The 22,795-nt window shown below is 43.5% G+C and overlaps 1 protein-coding gene across 1 annotated transcript; it reads left to right on the top strand.

The window, feature by feature from the left end:
- The first annotated feature begins 8,070 nt into the window (after positions 1-8,070).
- Positions 8,071-21,295, top strand: LOC125457788 (transmembrane protein 212-like). The gene is made up of 4 exons (XM_048542385.2): positions 8,071-8,255; positions 13,400-13,459; positions 14,192-14,506; positions 20,377-21,295. The coding sequence occupies exons 1-4, from the start codon at positions 8,073-8,075 to the stop codon at positions 20,392-20,394; spliced, it is 576 nt and encodes a 191-aa protein (XP_048398342.2). The 5' UTR covers positions 8,071-8,072; the 3' UTR covers positions 20,395-21,295.
- The last annotated feature ends 1,500 nt before the right edge of the window (positions 21,296-22,795 follow it).

Consider the following 22,795-nt stretch of genomic DNA (forward strand, 5'->3'; position numbering starts at 1 on the left):
AAAAAAACTCAATCAAGCTAGTGAATCATGACTTCCCACGCATAAAGCCATGTTGACTATCCCTATCAGTTCTTGCCTTTCCAAATGCATGTAAAAAATGTAGCCCAGGACTCCCTCCAACAACTTGCCCACCACTGATGTCAGGCTCACCAGTCTGTAGTTCCCCGGCTTTTCCCACCACCAAACTTAAATAGTGGCACTTCATAAACCAACCTGCAGTCTTCCAGCGCCTCGCCTGTGGCTGTTGATGATACAAATACCTTAGCAAGGAGCCAAGCAATCACTTCCCTAGCTTCCCACAGAGTTTTGGGGTATACATGATCAGGTCCATAGGATTTATCCACCTTTATGCATTTTAAGATGTCCAGCACCTCTTCCTCTCTAATATGGACATTTTTCAAGGTGTCACTATCTATTTCCCAACATTCTCTATTTTCCATATCCTTCTCTCACTCTCCACGGGAGTCGTACCGGAAGATTGGAGGGAGGCAAATGTTGTTCCTCTTTTCAAGAAAGGGAATAGGGAAATCCATGGAAATTACAGACCAGTCAGTCTTATGTCTGTGGTCAGCAAGGTTTTGGAAAGAATTCTGAGGGATAGGATTTATGACTATTTGGAAAAGCACAGTGTGATTAAAGGGAGTCAGCATGGCTTTGTGAGGGGCAGATCATGCCTTACAAATCTTATTGAGTTCTTTGAGGAAGTCACGAGACAGGTTGACGAGGGTTGAGCAGTGGATGTGGTGTACATGGACTTCAGCAAGGCATTTGATAAGGTTCCCCACGGCAGGCTCATTCATAAAGTCAGGAGGTATGGGATACAGGGTGATTTGGCTGTCTGGATTCAGAATTGTTTGACTGACAGGAAGCAGAGAGTGGTTGTAGATGGTAAGTATTCTGCCTGGAGGTCAGTGCTGAGTGGTGTCCCACAGGGCTCTGTTCTTGGGCCTCTGCTCTTTGTAATTTTTATAAATGACTTGGATGAGGAGGTTGATGGGTGGGTTAGTATGTTTGCGGATGCACAAAGGTTGGAGGTGCCGTTGATAGTATCGAGGGCTATTGCAGGCTTCAGCGAGACATTGACAGTATGCAGAGCTGGTCTGAGAAATGGCAGATGGAGTTCAACCTGGATAAATGCGAAGTGATGCATTTTGGAAGGTTGAACTTAAATGCTGAATATAGGATTACAGGCAGGATTCTCGGCAGTGTGGAGGAACAGCGGGATCTTGGTGTTCAAGTGCATAGCTCCGTCAAAGTTGCCACCCAAGTGGATAAAGTTGTTAAGAAAGCATATGGTGTTTTGGCTTTCATTAACAGGGGGATTGAGTTTAAGAGCCGCGAGGTTATGCTGCAGCTCTACAAAACCCTGGTGAGACCACATTTGGAATATTGTGTCCAGTTCTGGTCGCCCTATTATAGGAAAGATGTGGAGGCTTTGGAAAGGGTGCAAAGGAGGTTTACCAGGATGCTGCGTGAACTGGAGAGCTTGTCTTATGAGGAGAGGTTGACTGAGCTTGGACTTTTCTCTCTGGAAAGAAGGAGGAAGAGAGGTGACCCGATTGAGGTGTACAAGATAATGAGAGGCATGGATTGAGTCGATAGCCAGAGACTTTTCCCCAGGGCAGGATTGACTGCCATGAGGGGTCATAGTTTTAAGGTGTTAGGAGGAAGGTATAGAGGAGACATCAGAGAGAGGTTCTTCACCCAGAGAGTTGTGAGCGCATGGAATAGTTTGCCAGTGGAAGTCGTGGAAGCGGAGCCATTAGTGACATTTAAGCGACTGCTAGACATGCACATGGACAGCAGTGAATTGAGGGGAATGTAGGTTAGGTTATTTTATTTTTGGATTAGGATTATTCCACGGCACAACATCGTGGGCCGAAGGACCTGTGCTGTGCTGCACTTTTCTATATTCTATGTTTTATGTTCTCCCCAGTGCAAAATACTCGTTTAGTATCTCCCCCATCTCCTGCGGTTCCACTCATGGATGGTCCTGTTGATCTTTAAGGGGCCTATTTTTCCCCTAGCCACCCTTTTGTCCCTAATGTATTTGTAGAATCCCTTTGGATTCTCCCTAACCCTAATTGCCAAGGCAATCTCACACCCCTTTTGTGCCCTCCTGATTTCACCCTTAAGCATACTTCTGCTGCCTTTATACACTTCGGGTGATTCACTGTATCTCTGCTGTCTATACCTGACATGTGCTTCCTCCCTCCTCTTGACCAAAACCTCAACTTCTCTTGCCATCCACAATTCCCTACATCTACCAGTCTTGTCCTTCACCTTAACAAGAACATGCTGTCCCTGGACTCTTGTTGTCTCATTTTTTAAGGCTACCCATTTTTCAGCTGTCCCTTTACCTGCAAACATCCACCCGACCAATCAACATTTGAAAATCCTTGCCTAATATCATCAAAATTAGTCTTCCTCCAAATAAGCACTTTAACTTTTAGATTCAGTCTATCCTTTTCTATCACTATTTTAAAACTAATAGAATTATGGTCGCTGGCTCAAGTGCTCCCCCACTGACACCTCAGTCACCTGCCATGTCTTATTTCCCAAGATTAGGTCAAGTTTTGCACCTTCTCTAGTCGGTACATCCACATACTGAATCATAAAATTTTCTTGTATACGCTTAACAAATTTCTTGCCGTCCAAGCCCTTAGCACTGTCGTAGTGCCCGTCTGTTTGGAAAGTTAAAATCCCCTATCATAACTACCCTATTAGTCTTACAGATAACTGAGATCTGCTTACTAATTTGTTTCTTAATTTCCTGCTGATTATTGGGGGGGTCTATAATACAATCCTAATAAGGTGAACATCCCTTTCTTATTTCTCAGTTTCACCCAAATAACTTCCCTGGACGTCTTCCCAGGAATATCCTTCTGAATTACAGGCATAATATTATCCCTAATCAAAAACGCTGCTTCCGTTCTTCTCTTGCCAACAACCGCCCAACCCAAAACTTCTATCCTTTCTATAGCATCAATACCCGGCAACATTAAGCTGCCAGTCCTGTCCAAATCTGAGTCATGTCTCTGTAATTGCAATGATATCCCAGTCCCATGTTCCTAACTGTGCCCTGAGTTCATCTGTCTGATCTGTTAGGCCTCTTGCATTGAAGTAAATGCAGTTTAATTTATGAGTCCTACCACGTTCTTTGCTTTGTTCCTCCCTGCCCTGACTGTTTGATTTGCTCTTTTCCCCAGCTGTACCAGTGTCAGACTGATCTCTTTCCTCACTATCTCGCTGGGTCCCAAACCCTATCCCTCCCCACTTACTAGTTTAAACCCTCCCAAGCAGCTCTAGCAAATCTCACCACCAGTATATTAGCCCCCTTCCAATTCAGGTGCAATCTGTCCCTCTTACACAGGTCACTTCTAGCCCAGAAGACACTCTAATGATCCAAAAATGTGAATCCTTCTCCCCTGCACCTGCACTTCAGCCACACAGTCATCTGTTCCATCCTCCTATTCCTCTGCTCTCCAGTAATCCAGATATTACTAACCTCAAGGGCCATCTTTTTAAATTTCTGCCTGACTTCTCACATTCTTTTCATAAAATCTCATCCTTTTCTGTTCCAATGTCATGAGCTCCAATGTGTACAACGATCTCCTGATGATCCCTCTCCCCTTTGAAAATATTCTGTACCTTCTCTGAGATATCCTTGATCCTGGCACCAGGGAGGCAGCACACCATTCCGATTTCTCGCTATCGGCCATAGAATTGTGCCACTGACTAGTGAGCACCCTAACACAATCGATTGCTTGGAACCTGACATACTCATTGTTATATCAGCCAGCCTCAGTACCGGAAACCTGGCTGCCTGTGCTGCCTTCCCCTGAGAGTCTGTCATCCCTTACATTTGCCAAAACAGCATACTTGTTTGAGATGGGGATAGCCACAGTAGACTCCTGCACTACCTATCTCTCTCTCCTACCTTTCCTGGCAGTAACCTATCTACCTGACAGTATCTGTAGTTCATCTCCCTCCCTACAGCTGTCATCCATCGCACCCCCTGTAAATTCCTCATTGTCTCAAACTGCTACTCCAACTGATCCATGCGATCCAGTAGGATTCTCAACCAAACCCACTCCTGTAGATTTAATCATCAGTAACATGGAAACTCTCCCTCATCTCCCACATCTGACAGGAAGAGCACATCAATCTATTGAAGGCCATCTTTGCACCTACAGAACCAGAAAATGGCCCAATCTTACTGCTCTAAAAACACTGCTCCAGGCTAACTTAGTACCTGTATTTTATATTTTAAACTTTAATCAAGGGGCAGATCTCATTAAAACATATAATTAAAAAAGAACTCACTCTACCCACTGCTCGAGCTTTACAAAATAAATGGCAATGTTACACTCTAAAAAAAGCCACTGCTGTGAGATCTGCCACAAGTTTCTCCAAGGTCAGCCGGGATTTTTGTTGTTTGTTAATTTTTCTTAGACAAACTCTGATGTCCAGAGATAATTGAAATCAAACAACATGAGTGTCACTGGCTGACCAGCATTTATTCTTCATCCCTAGTTGTCCTTGAGAAGGTGGTGCTCAGCTGCCTTTCTGACCGCTTTTGACCACATAGTGCGGGTTGACCCACAATGCTCCTAGAGAGAGAGAGTTCTCAGATTTTGACCCAGTGACAGTAAAGGAATGGCAATATATTTCCAAGTCAGAATGGTGAGTGGTTTGGCAGGTGGTGGTGTTTCTGGATATCTACTGCTCTTGTCCTTCTGGATGGAAGCAATCCTGGATTTGAAAGGTGCTGTCTAAGGATCTTTGAGAATTGCTGCAGTGCATTTTGTAGACAGTATACATTGCTACTATTGAAGATCAGTGGTAGAGGGAGTGGATGTTTGTGGATCTGGTGCCAAATCAAGCGGGCTGTTTTGTCCTGGGTGGTGCTGCCCATCCACGCAAATGGAGAGCATTCCATTACACTCCTGACTTGTGCCTTGAAGGTGGTGGACGGACTTTGGGGAATCAATAAGTGGGTTTCTTGCTGCAGTTTTCCTGCTCTCTGACCTGATCTTGTGGCCATTGTATTTATGTGGCAAATGCAGTTGAGTTTCTGATCCATGGTAAATCCCCAGGAATTTGATGGCTGGGGATTCAGTGATGATGGGCAAGAGGCATTCCCTACACTCTACAATAACCTGGAGCCTCCAGAATGTGATGATTGATTTTTCAGACTCTACCAAGTGCAAAGTCCAGCAGGGGACAGATAAAATTTATGAGAATGTCGTCTGGCGTGGAAATTTCAAGCTTTGAGGGCTGATTGGATACACTGGGCTGACTTTGTTAGCACAGAAGTAGCAGTGAATGGATGTTTATGTAATTGAAACATTTGCAATGCGCGTATAGGAAACAGTGAGTGGAATGGTCAATAACCAGGGACAGAGACTTAAGAATAGGGGAGACAGCAGATGGAAACGTCTTCCAGAAGGCCAAATGTCCTCCTTCTGCACTATGTCTATGTTATGATGACTTGTAGTTATGGCTAAAATGTGGTACATGGCCAAGAATTGAGTTAAGGTGCTTGATTGGGTTTGAGTCAGTGAAGGCTACTCAACAGGTTAGGGTGTGACTGGTTGTTGTTGCAGTTGTGGGGAGGCATTTGACTGAGTTAGGGGTGGTTATTTGCCTGGCTTAGACATCAGGGTTAGGCTTTAGCAATATTGCTTGACACAGTTAGGGTTGGAGTCAGAGAGCAGTTGAGTGCTTGAGTTAGGATTAATATTCAGTATACGGTTAGAGAAAGGTGCTTGAGTGCACTGGGTTTTTGAAGTTTGGATGAAATCTCCAGGAACTCATCTGAGCAGAGGTAGCCATGGTGGAGGGAGTGAACAGGTTGGAATGTCGCACCTTATAATGAACTGAGTGATATTGCAGTGTTTTAATCTAATAGACCCAAAGCTGAAGGGGCTGGGTACAGATCATAGAAAGGATTCACTCAAAGTAATAGAAACTCAGCATCAATAAACTGCTTGTTGTGTAGGTGAGAGAGAGGGAATATGGGCAGGAGTTGGTTGGGTAGGATTGTAATATAGTGAGCAGGGGACAGTTGGGTTCTGTCCAGGATAAAAGCCTGAAATCGCTAATTACTTTGTAACATGTTCTTAAATCTTTCTCTGCCAGTTGGTTGTGCTCTCCAATGCAAATATCTGAGTTGCAGCAAATTGTCTCAGATCGCAGCTGGAAAGGACCCCAAATGTTTGTGCAGTGAAAGCACGTGGCCTACTTGAACCAGTTCAAACCAGAATATAGTCAATGAATCAGTGTCAAGGGCAGCCCTCTCTCCTACATACCAACCAGAAGAGGCAACAGTTGTTTCAAAGGGGATTTGTGACCCTTTGACACAAGAAAATCCCTCATGAGTGATACAGAGATGGAAACCCTGTCAAGTAGGACCTTTGTACTGCTTGTCAGAACATAAGATGAGAATATTCCAGCAGTGTAAGGGAGGCGAAAATAAGCAGAGTTTATTTATTTAGTGGTAATAGAGAAAATAATGTGACTTAAGATAAAACTCTAACCTGATGATTTCTGACTAATGAATTATCCAAGGAGATAGAAAAATAATGTAGCAATGGCTAGAATGTTGCCTAAGGATAAATATTTTCTCAAGTACTGGAGAGAAATGGATTGCTGTCCTTCATGGGGTCTTATAATGTCCACCTACACATTATCCACTTCAACAATGCAGCACTCCCACAGTACTGACCCTGGGACAGTGCGGCACTCCCTCGGTACTGACCTTCCGACAGTGCGGAACTCCCTCAGTACTGATTCTCTGACAATGTGGCACTCGCTCAGTACTGACTCTCCAATAGTGCAACACTGCTTCAATACTGACTCCCCGACAGTACAACACTGACTCAGTCCTGACCCTCTGACAGTGCAGCACTCCCTCAGCACTGATAATGGGAACTGCAGATGCTGGAGAATCCAAGATAATAAAGTGTGAAGCTGGATGAACACAGCAGGCCATGCAGCATCTCAGGAGCACTCACTCCCTCAGCACTGACCCTTTGACAGCGTAGCGCTTCCTTAGTAAGAATGGTGACAGTCAAGTGCTTAGTCTGTCCACTGAGTGTCAGGCTGGAAAATGCTTGAAGTCCCTGGAAGTTAGTCTTGAATCTGTTACTTTTTGACTTAACATGGAGAGAGTGATATGCATTGAGCCAGGCTGGGAGCAAACGGTCCTGAGGTTCAGCTCTTTGAGAATGTAAACTGCTTTGATCATCAGTCGTATAAATCACACAAAATAAAACCCTGCTCCCTCCAGGAGTCAAATAGTTTGCTGGTAAAAAGGATCGTGTTTAAAAAATTCTGTCACACAGTTGCCCTGAGAATGAGAGTGGAGTGAATGGGAAACTTCTTGTGAAAAGCACTGGTTATGTCTACATCCTTGTAACAGCACCCCCTGCTGCCCATCATAGGCAGCAGAGGGCAACAGTGCAATGTGTCCCGGAGTAAAACTATGCTCTCACTGAGATTGTCCAAACACTCTTGGGAAAATTGTTGATGGCAGAAGATTGTTTGGCCCTTCAATGGCTAAGTTCTCAAGGTCTGGAATTCCTTCCCTAATCCTCTCCACCTCAAATCCACCTTTCCAACATTTGATGGGCTTCGAGAAAGAAATTATTTACTCAGAATGGAGGTCTGGAATGCATTGCCTGGGAGGATAGTTGAGTATGGTAATCCGACAACCTTTAAAAAATACTTGGGACAAAAAATTTAAATATCACAACATTCAAGGCCATGGGCATAGTGCAGGAAAGTGGGACTAGTCTGGTTAGGAGGGTATTTTCAGCAAAAAGTCTAGATGTGCCAAATGCCCTCTTCCATAGAGCATGATTCTGTGGTCACACATGCTAACAACACTTTTCCATTTTAAATTCTGTTTAGTAACACTTAATCTCATTAAGAGATGCTGTATAAGTACGATTGTGATAATTATTATTGTGCAGTGAACCATGAGGACCAGTCTATCTGGTTATTATCTCCATGGTAGTCAGTTATAAACACAGAGCTCTAACAACAGAACAGTTTTTACTCACCTCATGAAGGAGGAGAGAGAGGGAGAGATGAAACGCTTACACCTGTACATTGGAAGGGCTCTCCTTTCCTTTGGGATCATCTCCATTTTCTTGGGAATTATCACCTTCTTCCCAGTTTTTACCTACAAGCCCTGGTTTGCCGGATGGAGTGCCAGGATCGCGTGTCCCATCTGGAATGGAGCTGTGGTAGGGGAAATAAATATTTTCAATTCATTCTTGGGATAGGGCTATCACTTGGAAGGCTGGTATTTATTGCCATTCTTTAAATTTGCCCGTCATGAAGGAGGTGGTGAGCTACCTCCTCTGGCTACTGTAGTCCACACACGACGCTGCTGGGGAGGGAGTTCCAGGATTTGGGCCCACTAAAGAACTAGCTGTTATATCAACACATATCTTCCGCCTTTCAAGAATGTGGATTTCAGTGCCAATTATTTCCCTCCAGCCTTCAAAAAACGGATTTTTATTGGAGAAATGTATCTCAGGAAATGGAGTAAAGGCAGGGAAACCCATTAGAAATACACATCCATCATGACCAACAAGTTTGGGCTGAACTGGTTTCCCCTGCTTCTACATTCTCAATAGTTCAGGGTCAACCAATTTGGTATGGGACTGGAGTCACGTGGAGATTCAGGCTAGGTATTGCACATTTCCTTCCTTGAAAGGACATTAGCGAATCTGTTGGGTCTCTATGAAGTTCAAATATCTTTGCTGCCATTTTTAATGATCCCAGCTTTTCATTTCTAGATTATTAAATCTACTTCCAAAGAGAACAAGGTGAGTTTTTGAACTCCTGTTCTTTAGATTAGTCCAGTAGCATAACAACTAAACAATCATACTTCTTTGTTAATATATGAAAGGCATCAAAAGTTGGGACTACCAATATTGTTGTGTGTTGTGAATGACTGCTCAGTGCAGACACATCTCACAGGATGATGGTGGCATTGTGGTATTGTCATTAGACTAGCAACTCAAAGCCTCCAGCTGAGGACAAGGGTTTGAATACCAACATGGCAGAAGCGAAATCTGAATTCAATAAATAGTTGGAATAAAAAAAACAAGCCTAATGGTGACTGTGCAGCCACATTTCATTGTTGTATAAACGTGTCAAGCTCATTAATGTCGTTTCGTGAAGGAAGCCTGTCATCTTTACCCAGTTTGGTCTACAGGTAACTCCAGACCCATACAAATACAGCTGACTTTTGACTCCCCTCCAGGCAATAAATACTGGCCTAGCCGGTGATGTCTGCTTTCTAAGAATGATTTTTTAAAAATATCTTATTCCTTGGCTCCAAATGAGGAGGATTTAAGATCCATTCCAAAGACATGAGCCTAAAATATAGGTTGGTCAGGAGGGGAGATAGCAAAAGGACGTCTGCAGTCCTTAGAGTGTAGATACACCACAGTGCTTTTAGGGAGGAATTTCCATGATTTTGACGTAGTGTGTGGCTTGGGGATGAACTTGTAGATGATAGTGTTCCCATATATTTGTTGTCCTTGTCCTGCTGGACAATAGAGTCCTTAAATTTGGAATGTGCTGTTGGATGAGCCTTGGTGAGCTGTTACAAAGCAAATTGGGTCTGTAATGAGTGTCTGCATTTAAATAAAAGCAACGACAGAGGTATATAACAGAGTGTGGTCTAAAGTGGCTGGGAAAGCAATCTAAAGGGGAGGCCAGTAGATCAGTTAAGCAGACATTTCACATCGCTCAGCAAAAAAACTTATTCTGATGAAATTGGCATGATTTGATGGGAATGATGAACCTCCCTTGGGTAACAGAGGCAGGCAAGGAGAGTATCTAATCAAAAACTAAGCCAAACAAAGCAGAGAAAACTAGTAGTAGGCTGGAGGATTTAGGATGATGTAAAAATTAATAAATTGGTTACGAAAATAAATTGGCAAGAAACATAAAATTGAACCCAAGAGATTCTGGAGATATATAAATAGAGAGGGATTTGCTAAAGTGACCTGTAGGACTGTTGCAGGATATGTCGGGGAAATTGATAATGAGAAACAATGAATGGCAGGTGATTTAAACCAATATTTTGCATCGGTCTTTATAGTGGAGGATACCATAAATATCCCTGAGATAGTAGATAAGCAGGATGGTAAGGGGAGCAAATATCTCTAACAATCTCTATCACAAGGGACAAAGCATTGTCATACGAATGGGGCTGAAGGCAGTCAGGTTGTTAGTACTTGGGGCCTACTTCCTTTAAAAGAAGTGGCTGCAGAGGTAATGGATGCATTGGTTGAAATATGCTAGAATTCACTTGATTTTTGAAAGGTTCCAGCAGATCGGACAACTGCTAATGTTTTACTCATATTCAAGAAAGGAGGGAGATGATAAGCGGTAAACCATAGGCCTGTTTGCCGACAATCTTCATGAGGAAATTGCTGGAGTCCAGTATTAAAGGAGAAATCGTAGAACACTTAGAAAAGCTGAACGCAATCAAACAGGATCAACATAGTTTTGTGAAAGGGAAATCATGTTTAACAAATTTCCTCAAATTCTTTTAGAATAAAACAAGCAGAGCTGATAAAGAAGAACCAGCAGATGTAGTATATTTGGATTTTCAATGGTATTTGATAAGGCATTACATAGAAGGCTATTACACAAGTTAGGAGCTCAGGGCGTTGGAATGAAGTATTAGCATGGATTGAGGTTAGCACACAGACTCATATAGTGACAAAGTCAAACAGCAAGAAAAGAATTCATCTGTGCTGACCAGACATCCCAATCTCATTTGCCGGCATTTGGCCCATATCTCTCTACACCCTTCCTATTCATGTATCCATCCAGATGCCTTTTAAATACTGTAAGTGTACCCACCTCCACCACTTCTTCTAGCAACCTATTCTACACGTGCACCACACTCTGTGTGAAAAAGTACACAAGACAGAGAGTTGGGTGTAATGGGTCATTTTCAAGTTGGTGTTATGTAGTTAGTTGAATACCACAAGGATCATTCCTAGGACCTCAATTAATTACTGTCTATATTCATGATTTGAGGAAAAGGTAGAGTATAATGTATCCAGATTTGCAGATGATACAAAAATAGCTGGGAGGGCATGTTGTGATGAAGACATAAGATAAATTGAGTGAGTGGGCAAAAACTTGGCAGGTGGAGATTAATGTGAGAAAGTGTGAAGTAATGATCTTTGAGAGGAAGAATCAAAAGAACTAAGTGGAAAGAGAATCCAAAAGATGTGACACTGAGGGGTCTGGATGTTCTTGTCCATGAAATGCAAAAAAGCTAGCATACAGGTGTAACAAGTAGTTAAGAAGGCAAATGGAATTTTGACCTTTATTACTAAGGAGTCGGAGTTTAAAAATATGGAAGTCTTGTTACAACCGTATTGGGGTGTTGGTGAGGCTGTTCCTGGAGAACAAAGAACAAAGAAAATTACAGCACAGGAAAAGGCCCTTCAGCCCTCCAAGCCTGCACTGATCGAGATCCTCTGTCTAAACCTGTCGTCTATTTGCTAAGGGTCTGTATCCCTTTGCTCCCTGCCCATCCATGTACCTGTCCAGATGTATCTTAATAGACACTAACGTGTCTGCGTCTACCACCTCTGCTGGCAACGCGTTCCAGTCGCCCATCACCCTCTGCGTAAAGAACTTTCCACGCATATCTCCTTTAAACTTTCCTCCTCTCACTTTGAACTCATGACCCCTAGTAATTGAGTCCCCCACTCTGGGAAAAAAAACTTCTTGCTATCCACCTTGTCTATACCCCTCATGATTTTGTAGACCTTAATCAGGTCCCGCCTCAAATTCCATCTTTCTAATGAAAATAATCCTAATCTACTCAACCTTTCTTCATAGCTAGCACCCTCCATACCAGGCAACATCCTGATGAACCTCCTCTGCACCCTCTCCAAAGCAACGACATCCTTTTGGTAATGTGGTGACCAGAGCTATATGCAGTAACTGTGTACAGATTTAGAATAGAATCCAAACAGTGTGGAAGCAGGCAGTTTAGCCCATCAAATCCACACTGGCCCTCTGAACAGCTTCCCACCCAGACCCTCCTTATCCCTGCATTTTTCCCATATCTAATCCAACTACATATCCCTGGATTTTATGAGCAATTTAGCATGTCCAATGCACCTAACCTGTAGAACTTTGGACTGTCGGAGGAAATCAGAGCACGCAAAGGAAGCCCACACAGACACAGGGAGAACATTGCAAACTCCACACAGTTGGTCAAGGTTGGAATTGAACCTGGGTGCCTGGTGATGAGAGGCAGCAGTGCTGACAACTGAGCCACTGAGCCGCCAACAACAGGATTTGCTCCCCATTTTAAAGAAACGGGATATACTGACATTGGAGGCCGTGCAATTGAAATTCACAGGACCAATTCTTGGGATGGAGAAAATGACATCTCAACAATGACTGAACAGCTTTGAACTTTATTCATTAGAGTCCGGCAGAATGAGGGTTGATCTGAAAGAAACATACAAGATTCAGAGGGGGCTTGATAGTGTTGATGTTGATATCTCACTTTTCCCGAGTGGGAAAATTGTGAACTGGAGAGCATAGTTACGGAATAAAGGGACTCATATTTAACACTGAGATGCAAAAGGAATTTGTTTTGCCAGCAGGTAGTGAGTGCCTGGAATTCTCTTTCCCAGAAAGTTGTGAAAGTTAGATCAAAATTTATTTTAGGAGATGAAATGATTTTTGAAGCATCAGTGAGTTGTGAGGAGTTGAAAAGGAAGAGGAATTGAGTTCTGAGTTTAATCAACCATGATCTTACCAAATGGTAGTGTAGACTTAAGGGGCTGAATGGTCTATTCCTATTTCTTAAGTTCTTAGAACAACAACCTAGAGATTTATCTCTGAAAACTTTATTCAAACAAACAAATCACTTCAATACTACTGGGACATATTAGTGTACAATGAGAGGCTGGATATCTCACTTTCACTGTGGGAAGGGTATCGCGCAGAAACTCAGGAAAAGCAGAGCTCTGGTGGAGTCACCAGTGTGGTGGCAGGAATTTTGAATGATATTGAACATATGATTTCTAGGTGCCAAAGATGCTTTGTACACCAACAATACAGAGACATCTTACAGAGAACAATAAGCCTGCAGACTATAGGGATGTGGTGTGGTAATGGTAATGATATTAGGCCGCCAATGCAGAATCCTTGGGATGCTGGTTCAAATCACATCCATAATATGTGGTAAAGTCTGAATTCAGTAAAATCTACTCTAAGGACAACCATGTAACCATTATCACAAAAATCCATCCGGTTCACTAATGTTCTGGTGGAAAGAAATTCTGCCACATTGACCTCTGCAATTTTGCTTTCTTCCTCCCTGCAGGCTTTCATTGTTGGAATTGTTATGTTGCTTGCAGAGAGAGACCACATCTCACGATATCTGGTAATTATCATTGGACACTTGTTATAACATTTTGGTCCCCAGCCAGCATCAAGAGGAATAGTTCTCACACAACAATTCTGTGCAAACAAAAAGCCCTTCTCAGCTTAATGGCCTCCCTGGTGAGAAGTCAAGAAGCCAGCATTGCCATGCTGGACTGAATGGCCCATTTCTGTGCTTTAATACCCTACAAAATTGAAACACTGTCAGGAAACATACTGAGACCTACAATCCTTAAGATTTATAGAATTGTTTTGATGAGACAATCTAAATGTAGAAAGTTGAAGAGGGAGAAGGAGTTAGGATAGTGAGGGAGGAGGAGAGTTTGGGGAAAATGGGTAGGGAAGGTGCTGAGGAGATAGAGCGAGGTGACTGGGCTCAAAGGGAAATGGAGAGAAGGCAGGAGGAGGGACAAGTGGAAGTGGGTGGGAAAGGGCAAAGACCAAGTTTCTGGGGGTGAGAGGAGGTGAGGAGAAATGGGAGAGAGTTTCTGGGGGTGAGAGGAGGTGAGGAGAAATGGGAGAGGGAGGGATTAGGTAAAAAGAGAATGGAGTAAGGATTGGAATGAGGATGGAGGTGCAGAATTGGGAAGAGGCTGGGCAGATGTGAAGGATTGGGCTAAGTGAGTGTGGGGCTGAAGGGGAGCGCTGAGTGAGCAAGGGGTGCAAAGTGGAGAGGTTATACAGTCTGGTATCTCTGTGCGATTAACTGATTTACTCTCATTCCCATTCACAGAGACAGGTCGGCTTCACCTTCGCTATTGTCAATCTCATGGCTTCGCCCATACAATTCATCATTGCTCTGGCTGCCATCCTGATTGGTCCAATCTGCTACTACACCTTGGCTGGTATTTCAGGCACAGGATACCTGGGATACACTGTCCAGTTTCCATATCGATACACCCTTCCTGGTGTCTGTACGGACCCACCACTTTATGAGTACTACCACCTCGTCCTTCAGCTCCTCAGCCTGATCGTCAGCACTGCCATCTTCACCCTGTCTCTGGTTTTCTGTATCAGTCTGACAACGCGATCCAACTCTACAGGAACTGTATGTATTGTCGAAGTCACCCTGAATCCTCCAGCCAAAAGGCCAACAACCAAGGCCGAAGGTTGAGAGCCTTTGTTTCTGAGACCTTCCCAGCGGAGGAAAGGTGGGGGGGGGTGGGGGGGGGAGAGAAAAAAGTCGCATTTATATAGCACCTGTCACAACCCCAGGGCAATGCAGCCCAGAACAGTTGACAGCCAAAAAAGTACTTCTTGAAGTGTTGTCACTCTTGCAACGCAGAAAACGCGGCAGTCAGGGTTTTTTTGCACAGCAAGATCCCACAAAACAGCAGTGCAGCAACGTGCCAAATTGTCTGTCTTCGTAATGAGGGCCTATCTATCAATCTCGTCTCCAAACTGGAACAATAGCATTTCTCAGCTTCACTTCAGAGGGCAGATTTTCCCAGGTTTCAGCTTTCACACCAGACGTTAAACAGCGGCAGCGTCTGGGATATTAACTCCATTTGCTCGGACACTCTGTGACTGTTACAAAGAGTTGGGAGTCCACCTGATCTCCAGTCATTCCCTCGTCATGTCCTGAAGTTTGGTGAAGATAAGACAGCGTGGGGCATTATATTAAACATGGATAAAAACCACAGGCACAAACCAGGAACCATTTCACATGTCTCAAAAGTAAAGGGGGTCAGGACATGAAAGAATGGTGAGCAGAGACATAGAGGCTTCGGGACAACACAGTGTGGAGCTGGAGGAACACAATGGGCCACGCAGCATCAGAGGGGCAGGAAAGCTGACATTTCGGGTCAGGACCCTTCTTCAGAAAGCTTCAGACTGGGCTCAGAGATAATGGGTTCCCTCTCCTCTCCATCTATCTTCTTTTCTCTCCATCTTCGGTCCGCCTCCCCCTCTCTCCCTATTTATTCCAGAACCCTCTCCCCATCCCCGTCTCTGACGAAGGGTCTAGGCCCGAAACATCAGCTTTTGTGCTCCTGAGATGCTGCTTGGCCTGCTGTGTTCATCCAGCTTCACACTTTGTTAACTTAGACTGGGCTCATCTTCCCTAAAGTGTCAAATCGTCAGGAGTGACCTGATCGTGAAGTTTAAGATGATGAAGGAAATTCATCAGCTCAGTAGTGACCAGTTGTAGGGGAGGGGGTGGGGGAGGGGGTGGAAGGGAGAGGCATTGGGAATGGCGAAGAGCAAAGGAAGATAACTTTCAAATTGAAGGCGGAGGGAGTTGGTACAGGCGGAAGCACTTGATGACAAGGGGAATGCAAATCTGGAATTCTCCAGCCTCCATCAAAAATTGACGTTGACTCTGGCCAGTCATCAGAATTTCAAAACAGAGCTTGTTATTTTCATCATGTCAGGGGTTTAACATGTAGAGGTGGCTCAGAGGAAATCTAGGTCAGCCATGATTTTACTGATTGGGGGAACAGACTGGAGGGGCCAAATGGCCTCCCACTCTGCCTTTGCTTTGCAATCCTAAACATCAAAGCTGCGGGAAGTGGAAAATTAAACAGGAATCTATTTAAAAGAGAAGAGGAATAGGACATCCGGTTCAGACGGTGGCTTCAATGGGAAATAAAGACTATAACCTAAAAGAGTTTTTTTTAAATAAAGAGCCACAAGGAATCTGAGAAACAAACAGAGATAGACACAGAAATAAAGGAGAACATGTTAACTCTTTCAGGATAGGCAGATCTGCCAGTTCATGAGTCCGTGACGATGATATTAAATGACCGCCTGTCAGTGAGTTTTAAAGGTATATGTTTTTTAAAATTCACTCGTGGGATGAGGGTGTCACTGGGTAAGGCAGCACTTACTGCTCATCCTTAGTTGACCTGTAGAGGGTGGGGGTGAGCTGCCTTCTTGAATCGCTGCAGCCCATTAATAGTAAGGTAGTCCCTGAGGGAGCGAATTCTAGGGTTTTGACCCAGTGATGTTGCTATATGCAAGACATGAACCAATACTGTTCAAATACTTTAAGCATATCCCTCCACACCCTCTAATTCAGAGTCAAACTTACACATTTTGTTCAGATATGGGGCAGGTGCTACTGTTTGATCTGTTGGCTTCTGAGGTCAAATGGCACCAGAAGCATGCAGTTACACTAAGCAGCCCAGTGAGATGTGCTGGATGGCGAGCCTGAAGCTATGCACCGACCACTTCCCAGCACAGCTGTCTCGTGGCTTCAGCTTTGTGTTAAGGAAGGCATTTACAGATCCCATATGATGACCCCAGTGCAATCAGTTAGGTTTACGTTTTACTAACACCTGTACTCAGGTACAGAAGCACAGGAATACAGTGAAAAGTGTATAATGTTACCACACATAGTGCCATCTGAGGTACCATGGTACCGAAGTACGGAAAACATGGGTGCAGAATCATGACAGAAACAATTAAACAGTTGAGCATTACTCCATAGAATGAGTAGCAAAATAAAGAAATAAGATGATAGTTAACATTAAAGTCTTCCTTAATTTCAACTAGGAAACGAAAGGAATAAGTTAAAAGTTAGACACCATTCAAAAGGAAGATAGAAAACTTATTTATATATCATCCTTCACAACCTAAAGTCATTCCAAAAAAACTTTACACTTTTCAGCGCGACACTGTAATAATGCAAGAAATGAAACACCCAATTTATACACAACAAGCTCCCATAAACAGAGGTATGATCATGACCAGAAAATGGGATTAATGCTCCTGCTGTTCTTCCAAATTATGATTGGGGGCCATTTGTATCCAGCCTAAAGTCAGAGAGACTTTCAGTTTAATTGTCATTATTCAACACGGAAAGCAGCACGTTAAATAGTGCAAACCCAGATTACATACTATAAGACCACAAGACTTAGGAGTGGAAGTAAGGCCATTCAGCCCATCAAGTCCACTCCGCCATTTAAATCATGGCTGATGGGCATTTCAACACCACTTCCCTGCACTCTCCCCGTAGCCCTTGATTCCTTCTGAGATCAAGAATTTGTCGATCTCTGCCTTGAAGGCATCCAACGTTCCGGCCTCCACTGCACTCTGCGGCAATGAATTCCACACGCCCACCACTCTCTGGCTGAAGAAATGTTGTCTCATTTCCATTTTAAATTTACCCCCTCTAATTTTAAGGCTGTGCCCACGGGTCCTAGTCTCCCCGCCTAACGGAAACAACTTCCTAGTATCCACCCCTTCTAAACCATACATTGTCTTGTAAGTTTCTATAAGATCTCCCCTCAGCCTTCTAAACTCTAATGAGTAGGATCCCAGGATCCTTAGCCGTTCATCATATGTTAAACCTACCATTCCAGGGATCATCTGTGTGAGTCTCCGCTGGACACGCTCCAGTGCCAGTATATCATTCCTGAGGTGTGGGGCCCAAAATTGGACACAGTATTCTAAATGGGGCCTAACTAGAGCCTTATAAAGCCTCAGAAGCACATCACTGCTTTTATATCCCAACCCTCTTGAGATAAACGACATTACATTCGCTTTCCTAGTTACAGACTCTACCTGCAAGTTAACTTTTAGAGAATCCTGGACCAACACTCCCAGATCCCTTTGTACTTCTGAACTGCGAATTTTCTCACCGTTTAGAAAATAGTCCATGCCTGTATTCTTTTTTCCAAAGTGCAAAACCTCACATTTACTCACATTGAATTTCATCAGCCATTTCCTGGACCACTCTCCTAAACTGTCTAAATCTTTCTGCAGCTTCCCCACCTCCTCTGCACTACCTGCCTGTCCACCTATCTTCGTATCATCGGCAAACTTCGGCAGAATGCTCCCAGTCCCTTCATCCAGATCATTAATGTATAAGGTGAACAGATGTGGCCCCAACTCTGAACCCTGCAAGACACCACTCGTCACCGGTTGCCATTCCGAAAAAGAGCCTTTTATCCCAACCCTCTGCCTCAATCCAAGCCAGTAGCTCACCTCGAACACCATGGGCCCTTACCTTGCTCAGCAGCCTCCCTTGAGGCACTGTTCAAAGGCCTTTTGGAAGTCTAGATAGATAACATCTACTAGGTTTCCTGGTCTAACACACTTGTTACCTTTTCAAAGAATTCTAACAGGTTTGTCAGGCAGGACCTCCACTTACTAAAACAGTGCTGACTTGTTTTAATCTGACCCTGCACTTCCAGGAATTTAGAAATCTCATCCTTGACAATGGATTCTAGAATTTTACCAACTACCGAGGTTAGGCTAATCGGCCTATAATTCTCCATCTTTTGCCTTGATCCTTTCTTAAACAAGGGAGTTACAACAGCAATTTTCCAATCATCTGGGACTTTCCCTGACTCCAGTGACTTTTGAAAGATCACGACCAAAGCCTCCACTATTTCCTCAGCCACCTCCCTCAGAACTCTAGGATGTAGCCCATCGGGGCCTGGAGATTTAACAATTTTTAGACGCTTTAGCTTTTCTAGCACTTTCTCTTTTGTAATTCCTACCGTAATCAACTCTGCCCCCTGGCTCTCCCTAATTGTTGGCATACTACTCATGTCTTCCACTGTGAAGACTGACGCAAAGAACTTATTAAGTTCTTCAGCTATTTCCTTATCTCCCATCACTAGCCTCCCAGCATCAATTTGGAGCGGCCCAATATCTACTTTTGCCTCTTGTTTGTTTCTTATGTATTGAAAGAAGCTTTTACTATCATTTCTAATATTACTAGCTAACCTACCTTCATATATGATCTTCTCCTTCCTTATTGCTCTCTTTGTTATTTTCTGTCTGTTTTTGTAGCCTTCGCAATCTTCTGATTTCCCGGTGCTTTTGGCCACTTTATAGGCTGTCTCTTTTTCTTTGATATATTTCCTGATTTCCTTTGTCAGCCATGGCTGTCAAATCCCACCCCGGATAATCTTTCTTTTCTTTGGGATGAACCTCTGTACTGTGTCCTCAATTACACCCAGAAACTCCTGCCATTGTTGCTCTACTGTCTTCCCCGTTAGGGTCTGCTTCCAGTCGATTTTCATCAATTCCTCCCTCATCCCCCTGTAATTACCTTTATTTAACTGTAACACCATTACATCCGATTTTGCCTTCTCTCTTTCAAACTGCAAGTCTGTGGGGCAGGAGCTCGAACCTTTAATGTTCCAATTTCTAAGACAGGAGAGCGCTCTGTACAAAGCTACAGGTGGCACTTTAATTTGCTGCATGGTCTTATTTACACCTTTCAGTGACTGTTAACACTAAGACAGTAGGTGATGGAGAGGTACTGTCACTGGATTATTAAACAAGCAGCCCAAGCTAATGTAGGGAGGTGAGTTCAAGTCCTACCATGCAACTTGTAGAATTTGAATTGAATTAATAAATCGGAGATTGAAAGCTCAACACGATGACCAAGATAACAATAGTTGACCGTTGTTGTTGAAAAGCCGTCTGGGTCACTGGTGCCATCCTTACCAAGCCTTACCCAGCTGCACAGTGATGTGGTTGCCTCTGAAATAGCTGAGCAAGCCAGGCAGTTCAAGAGCAATGAGAATGGGCAACAAACACGGGCTCTGCTAGTGATGCATGTTTCAATAATGAATAAAATACAGTCGCAGGAACTGTATTGTTGAAGCTACCTCCCTCACCAAGAGTGGCTATATGTCAGCTCGATGTTCTAGAATGGGCTCTTTGATTTTCGTGCCAGCTTGGCTATTTTTAGATGATAAGGTTACAGAACAGCACATTCGGTGCTGTGTGAAGTTTCCAACCTTCTAGTAGAGTACTAGCACATAACTATTAAATTAGATCACAGCTTACTTACAAGGTCTCTTGCATATAGTCACTGAACCCTAACAGTTTGAAATGTGACCAGCAAATTCCATGATAACCCTGGGAAATCTTTGTTAACTCAGTCACTCGCTGTATTGACTCTTTGGAAGCATTGCAACAGGAAATCCATTCAGTTTTGTCTTTCTTTCTTTACAGGGTCAGCAGTGGAGATAGTGAAGTGGCCTCACCCTGTGCTCAGAGATTCTCACCTTCCAGTGATCTACTAAGGCATTGCAGCTGACGACAGCAGCTTTTTTTAGGGCCAACATGGATGGTGTTACAGAGTTTCATCTCTCTTCCTCTGTTTTGATGCAAAAGAAAGGTTTACATCGCTATAATAATTTTCATGAGCATTTGACACCTCAAAGTGCTTCACAGCCAATGAGATGCTTTTGAATTGTAGTCATTATTTTAATGTAGTGAACAAGGCAGCTAATTTGAGCACAGCCAGCTCCAATTATTAACCTGTTTCGGTGAGCAGTGGACTGAGCAGCAAATATATAACTAGACATTGTGAATTCCTTTTATCTTGTTCAAGATGATGTCCTATTCACAACGTTGCCAATAAGGCCAAACTTATAATGCAAGGATCTGGAGGAATCCTAATGTGCATATTAACTACTGAAGGTGGGTTTGTGGTCGACAATAATCAAGAGCCAGAGACACATTTCTATGCTGTCGTCGTCGAGAAAAAGGAGCTCAACGATTGTCCCATTTCAAACTTGAATTTCAGCATGAGATGAAGCCCATTAAGACATGTAAAGAAATTCAAATGCATTCAAGGAAAGCAAATTTATTGCCCATATATCAAAAATGTGCATTGGGCAAGACAGTGGGTAGGAGGTATACTCTGAAAGAAATAGCAAAATAAAAAAGACCCTGGAAATCTGAAATAAACGTAGAAAATTCTTAAATTATGGAATAGGACTGAGAACAGAGATAGAAACAATGTTACCCTTTCAGGTAACATAACTCTCATTGGAACTCACTCAGAGATAGTAAAGAACTGCCGATGCTGGAGTGAGAGATAATAGTGTGGAGCTGGAGGAAGACAGCAGGCCTGGCAGCATCAGAGGTGCAGGAAAGTTGATGTATTGAGTCGGGACCCTTCTTCAGAAATGAACTTTTTGAAGGGCCATTTCTGAAGAAGGGTCCCGACCTGAAACGTCAACTTTCCTGCCCCTCTGATGCTGCCTGGCCTGCTGTTTTCCTCCAGCTCCACACTGTGTTATCTCAATGGAACTCCTTCTCTCTCCATTGATGCTGACAGACCTGCTGAGTATGTCCAGAATTTTCTATATTGATATTAGGATGGTTAAGATGTATAAATACTATTAAAATTTTGGGATTCGGATTTTAAAATAGCGTTAAAATAAATGTGAGTGTTCAGAGCTGTGAAGGTTTTTTTTAAGAGATCAGAAAGTCATTTGGAACAGTGAACTAACTACATCATTTCCAAGAAAGCATGTGCCCCTCAGTGGCATGAAGTCCTATATTCTGGTGGTGCCATCATACTGTAGTAGCTGCCGCTGAGATGACAGGCAGGACAATGATGGAGCCCCAAGGGAACTCTGCTATATTAGGAAGGCTTGGGTAGAAAGGTTTTGCCCACTTTAGGGAGGAAGGGCAAAGATGGCGATGGGATGGGCTTTGAAGAATAGACAGACAGGATGGAATGGAGTCCACAGTCTTTCCGAGAAGCGGGAGGAGGGAGTGTCGTGCCCACCATGGGCAAGGAACACACTGCAAAAATAGATTCCACATCTTCTGTATTGTTTTAACAAAGTCCTGCCAAAAGCATAACCAACAAGGGCACGCAACATCTCTCCCATTCTTTCAGTCTATTCGCTCACAAACTATTTGAAGTCAAATGAGAGGGATCAACAAGAGAACCATGGACACTAATAACCACAAAAATCAATGAATTAAAGAAGGCTGAGCTACCTCTGAGATAGTGTCAGGGTGGAGAGCAACATCTACTTGCAGCCAAGGGCGTCACCAGCAGGCTACTTTTGGTATTGCAACTGCCGAAAAGGAAACACCACAACAAAGTTTGGGTTAAATTTTCGGCTTGTCATTTGGACATAAAATGGATTTCAGGAAATCTGGGTGTTTTCTCTAATGGACATGGATCCCCATCTGAAAATCTAAGCTCAATGCATTATCGCAGCACCTTGCCAAAACTTCAGGGCTTCCCACAGCTGCACTTCATTTTTGAAGGCATTTGGAAAATTGTTTAACTCTTTCTCAGGAGGAGGGTCAGCACAGGTTATATTAGCAATTATTTCCCATCCCTAACTACCCCTTGACAAGGTAAAGGTGAACCCTCTTCAACCACTGTAGTCCATTTGATGCAGGTACAAAAACAGTGAGATTGAGAAAGGAGTTCCAGCATTTTGACTGATAGGAAGTGAGACCAAAAAAAATCAGTAACGATCAGTCTACTTTGACGCTGGTTAAAGGGGAAGGCTGGGAATTTGTACATAGTTCGTCATCAGTCTTTTTACATTCAGTGGCAGACAGGCACTCAGTGGACATCGAAATGAGAGCATACACAAGAGGGTGTTTGATCTAC

The sequence above is a fragment of the Stegostoma tigrinum genome, chromosome 14 (genome assembly GCF_030684315.1).
Source record: "Stegostoma tigrinum isolate sSteTig4 chromosome 14, sSteTig4.hap1, whole genome shotgun sequence".
Lineage (NCBI taxonomy): Eukaryota > Metazoa > Chordata > Chondrichthyes > Orectolobiformes > Stegostomatidae > Stegostoma > Stegostoma tigrinum.

Excerpts from the sequence above, each read along its gene's own strand:
- LOC125457788 (XM_048542385.2), top strand. The coding sequence starts at position 8,073 with ATGAAGGAGGAGAGAGAGGGAGAGATGAAACGCTTACACCTGTACATT. Across the intron at positions 8,256-13,399 it reads CCATCTGGAATGGAGCTGTG|GCTTTCATTGTTGGAATTGT; the intron begins GTAGGGGAAATA and ends TCCTCCCTGCAG. Across the intron at positions 13,460-14,191 it reads ACCACATCTCACGATATCTG|AGACAGGTCGGCTTCACCTT; the intron begins GTAATTATCATT and ends TCCCATTCACAG.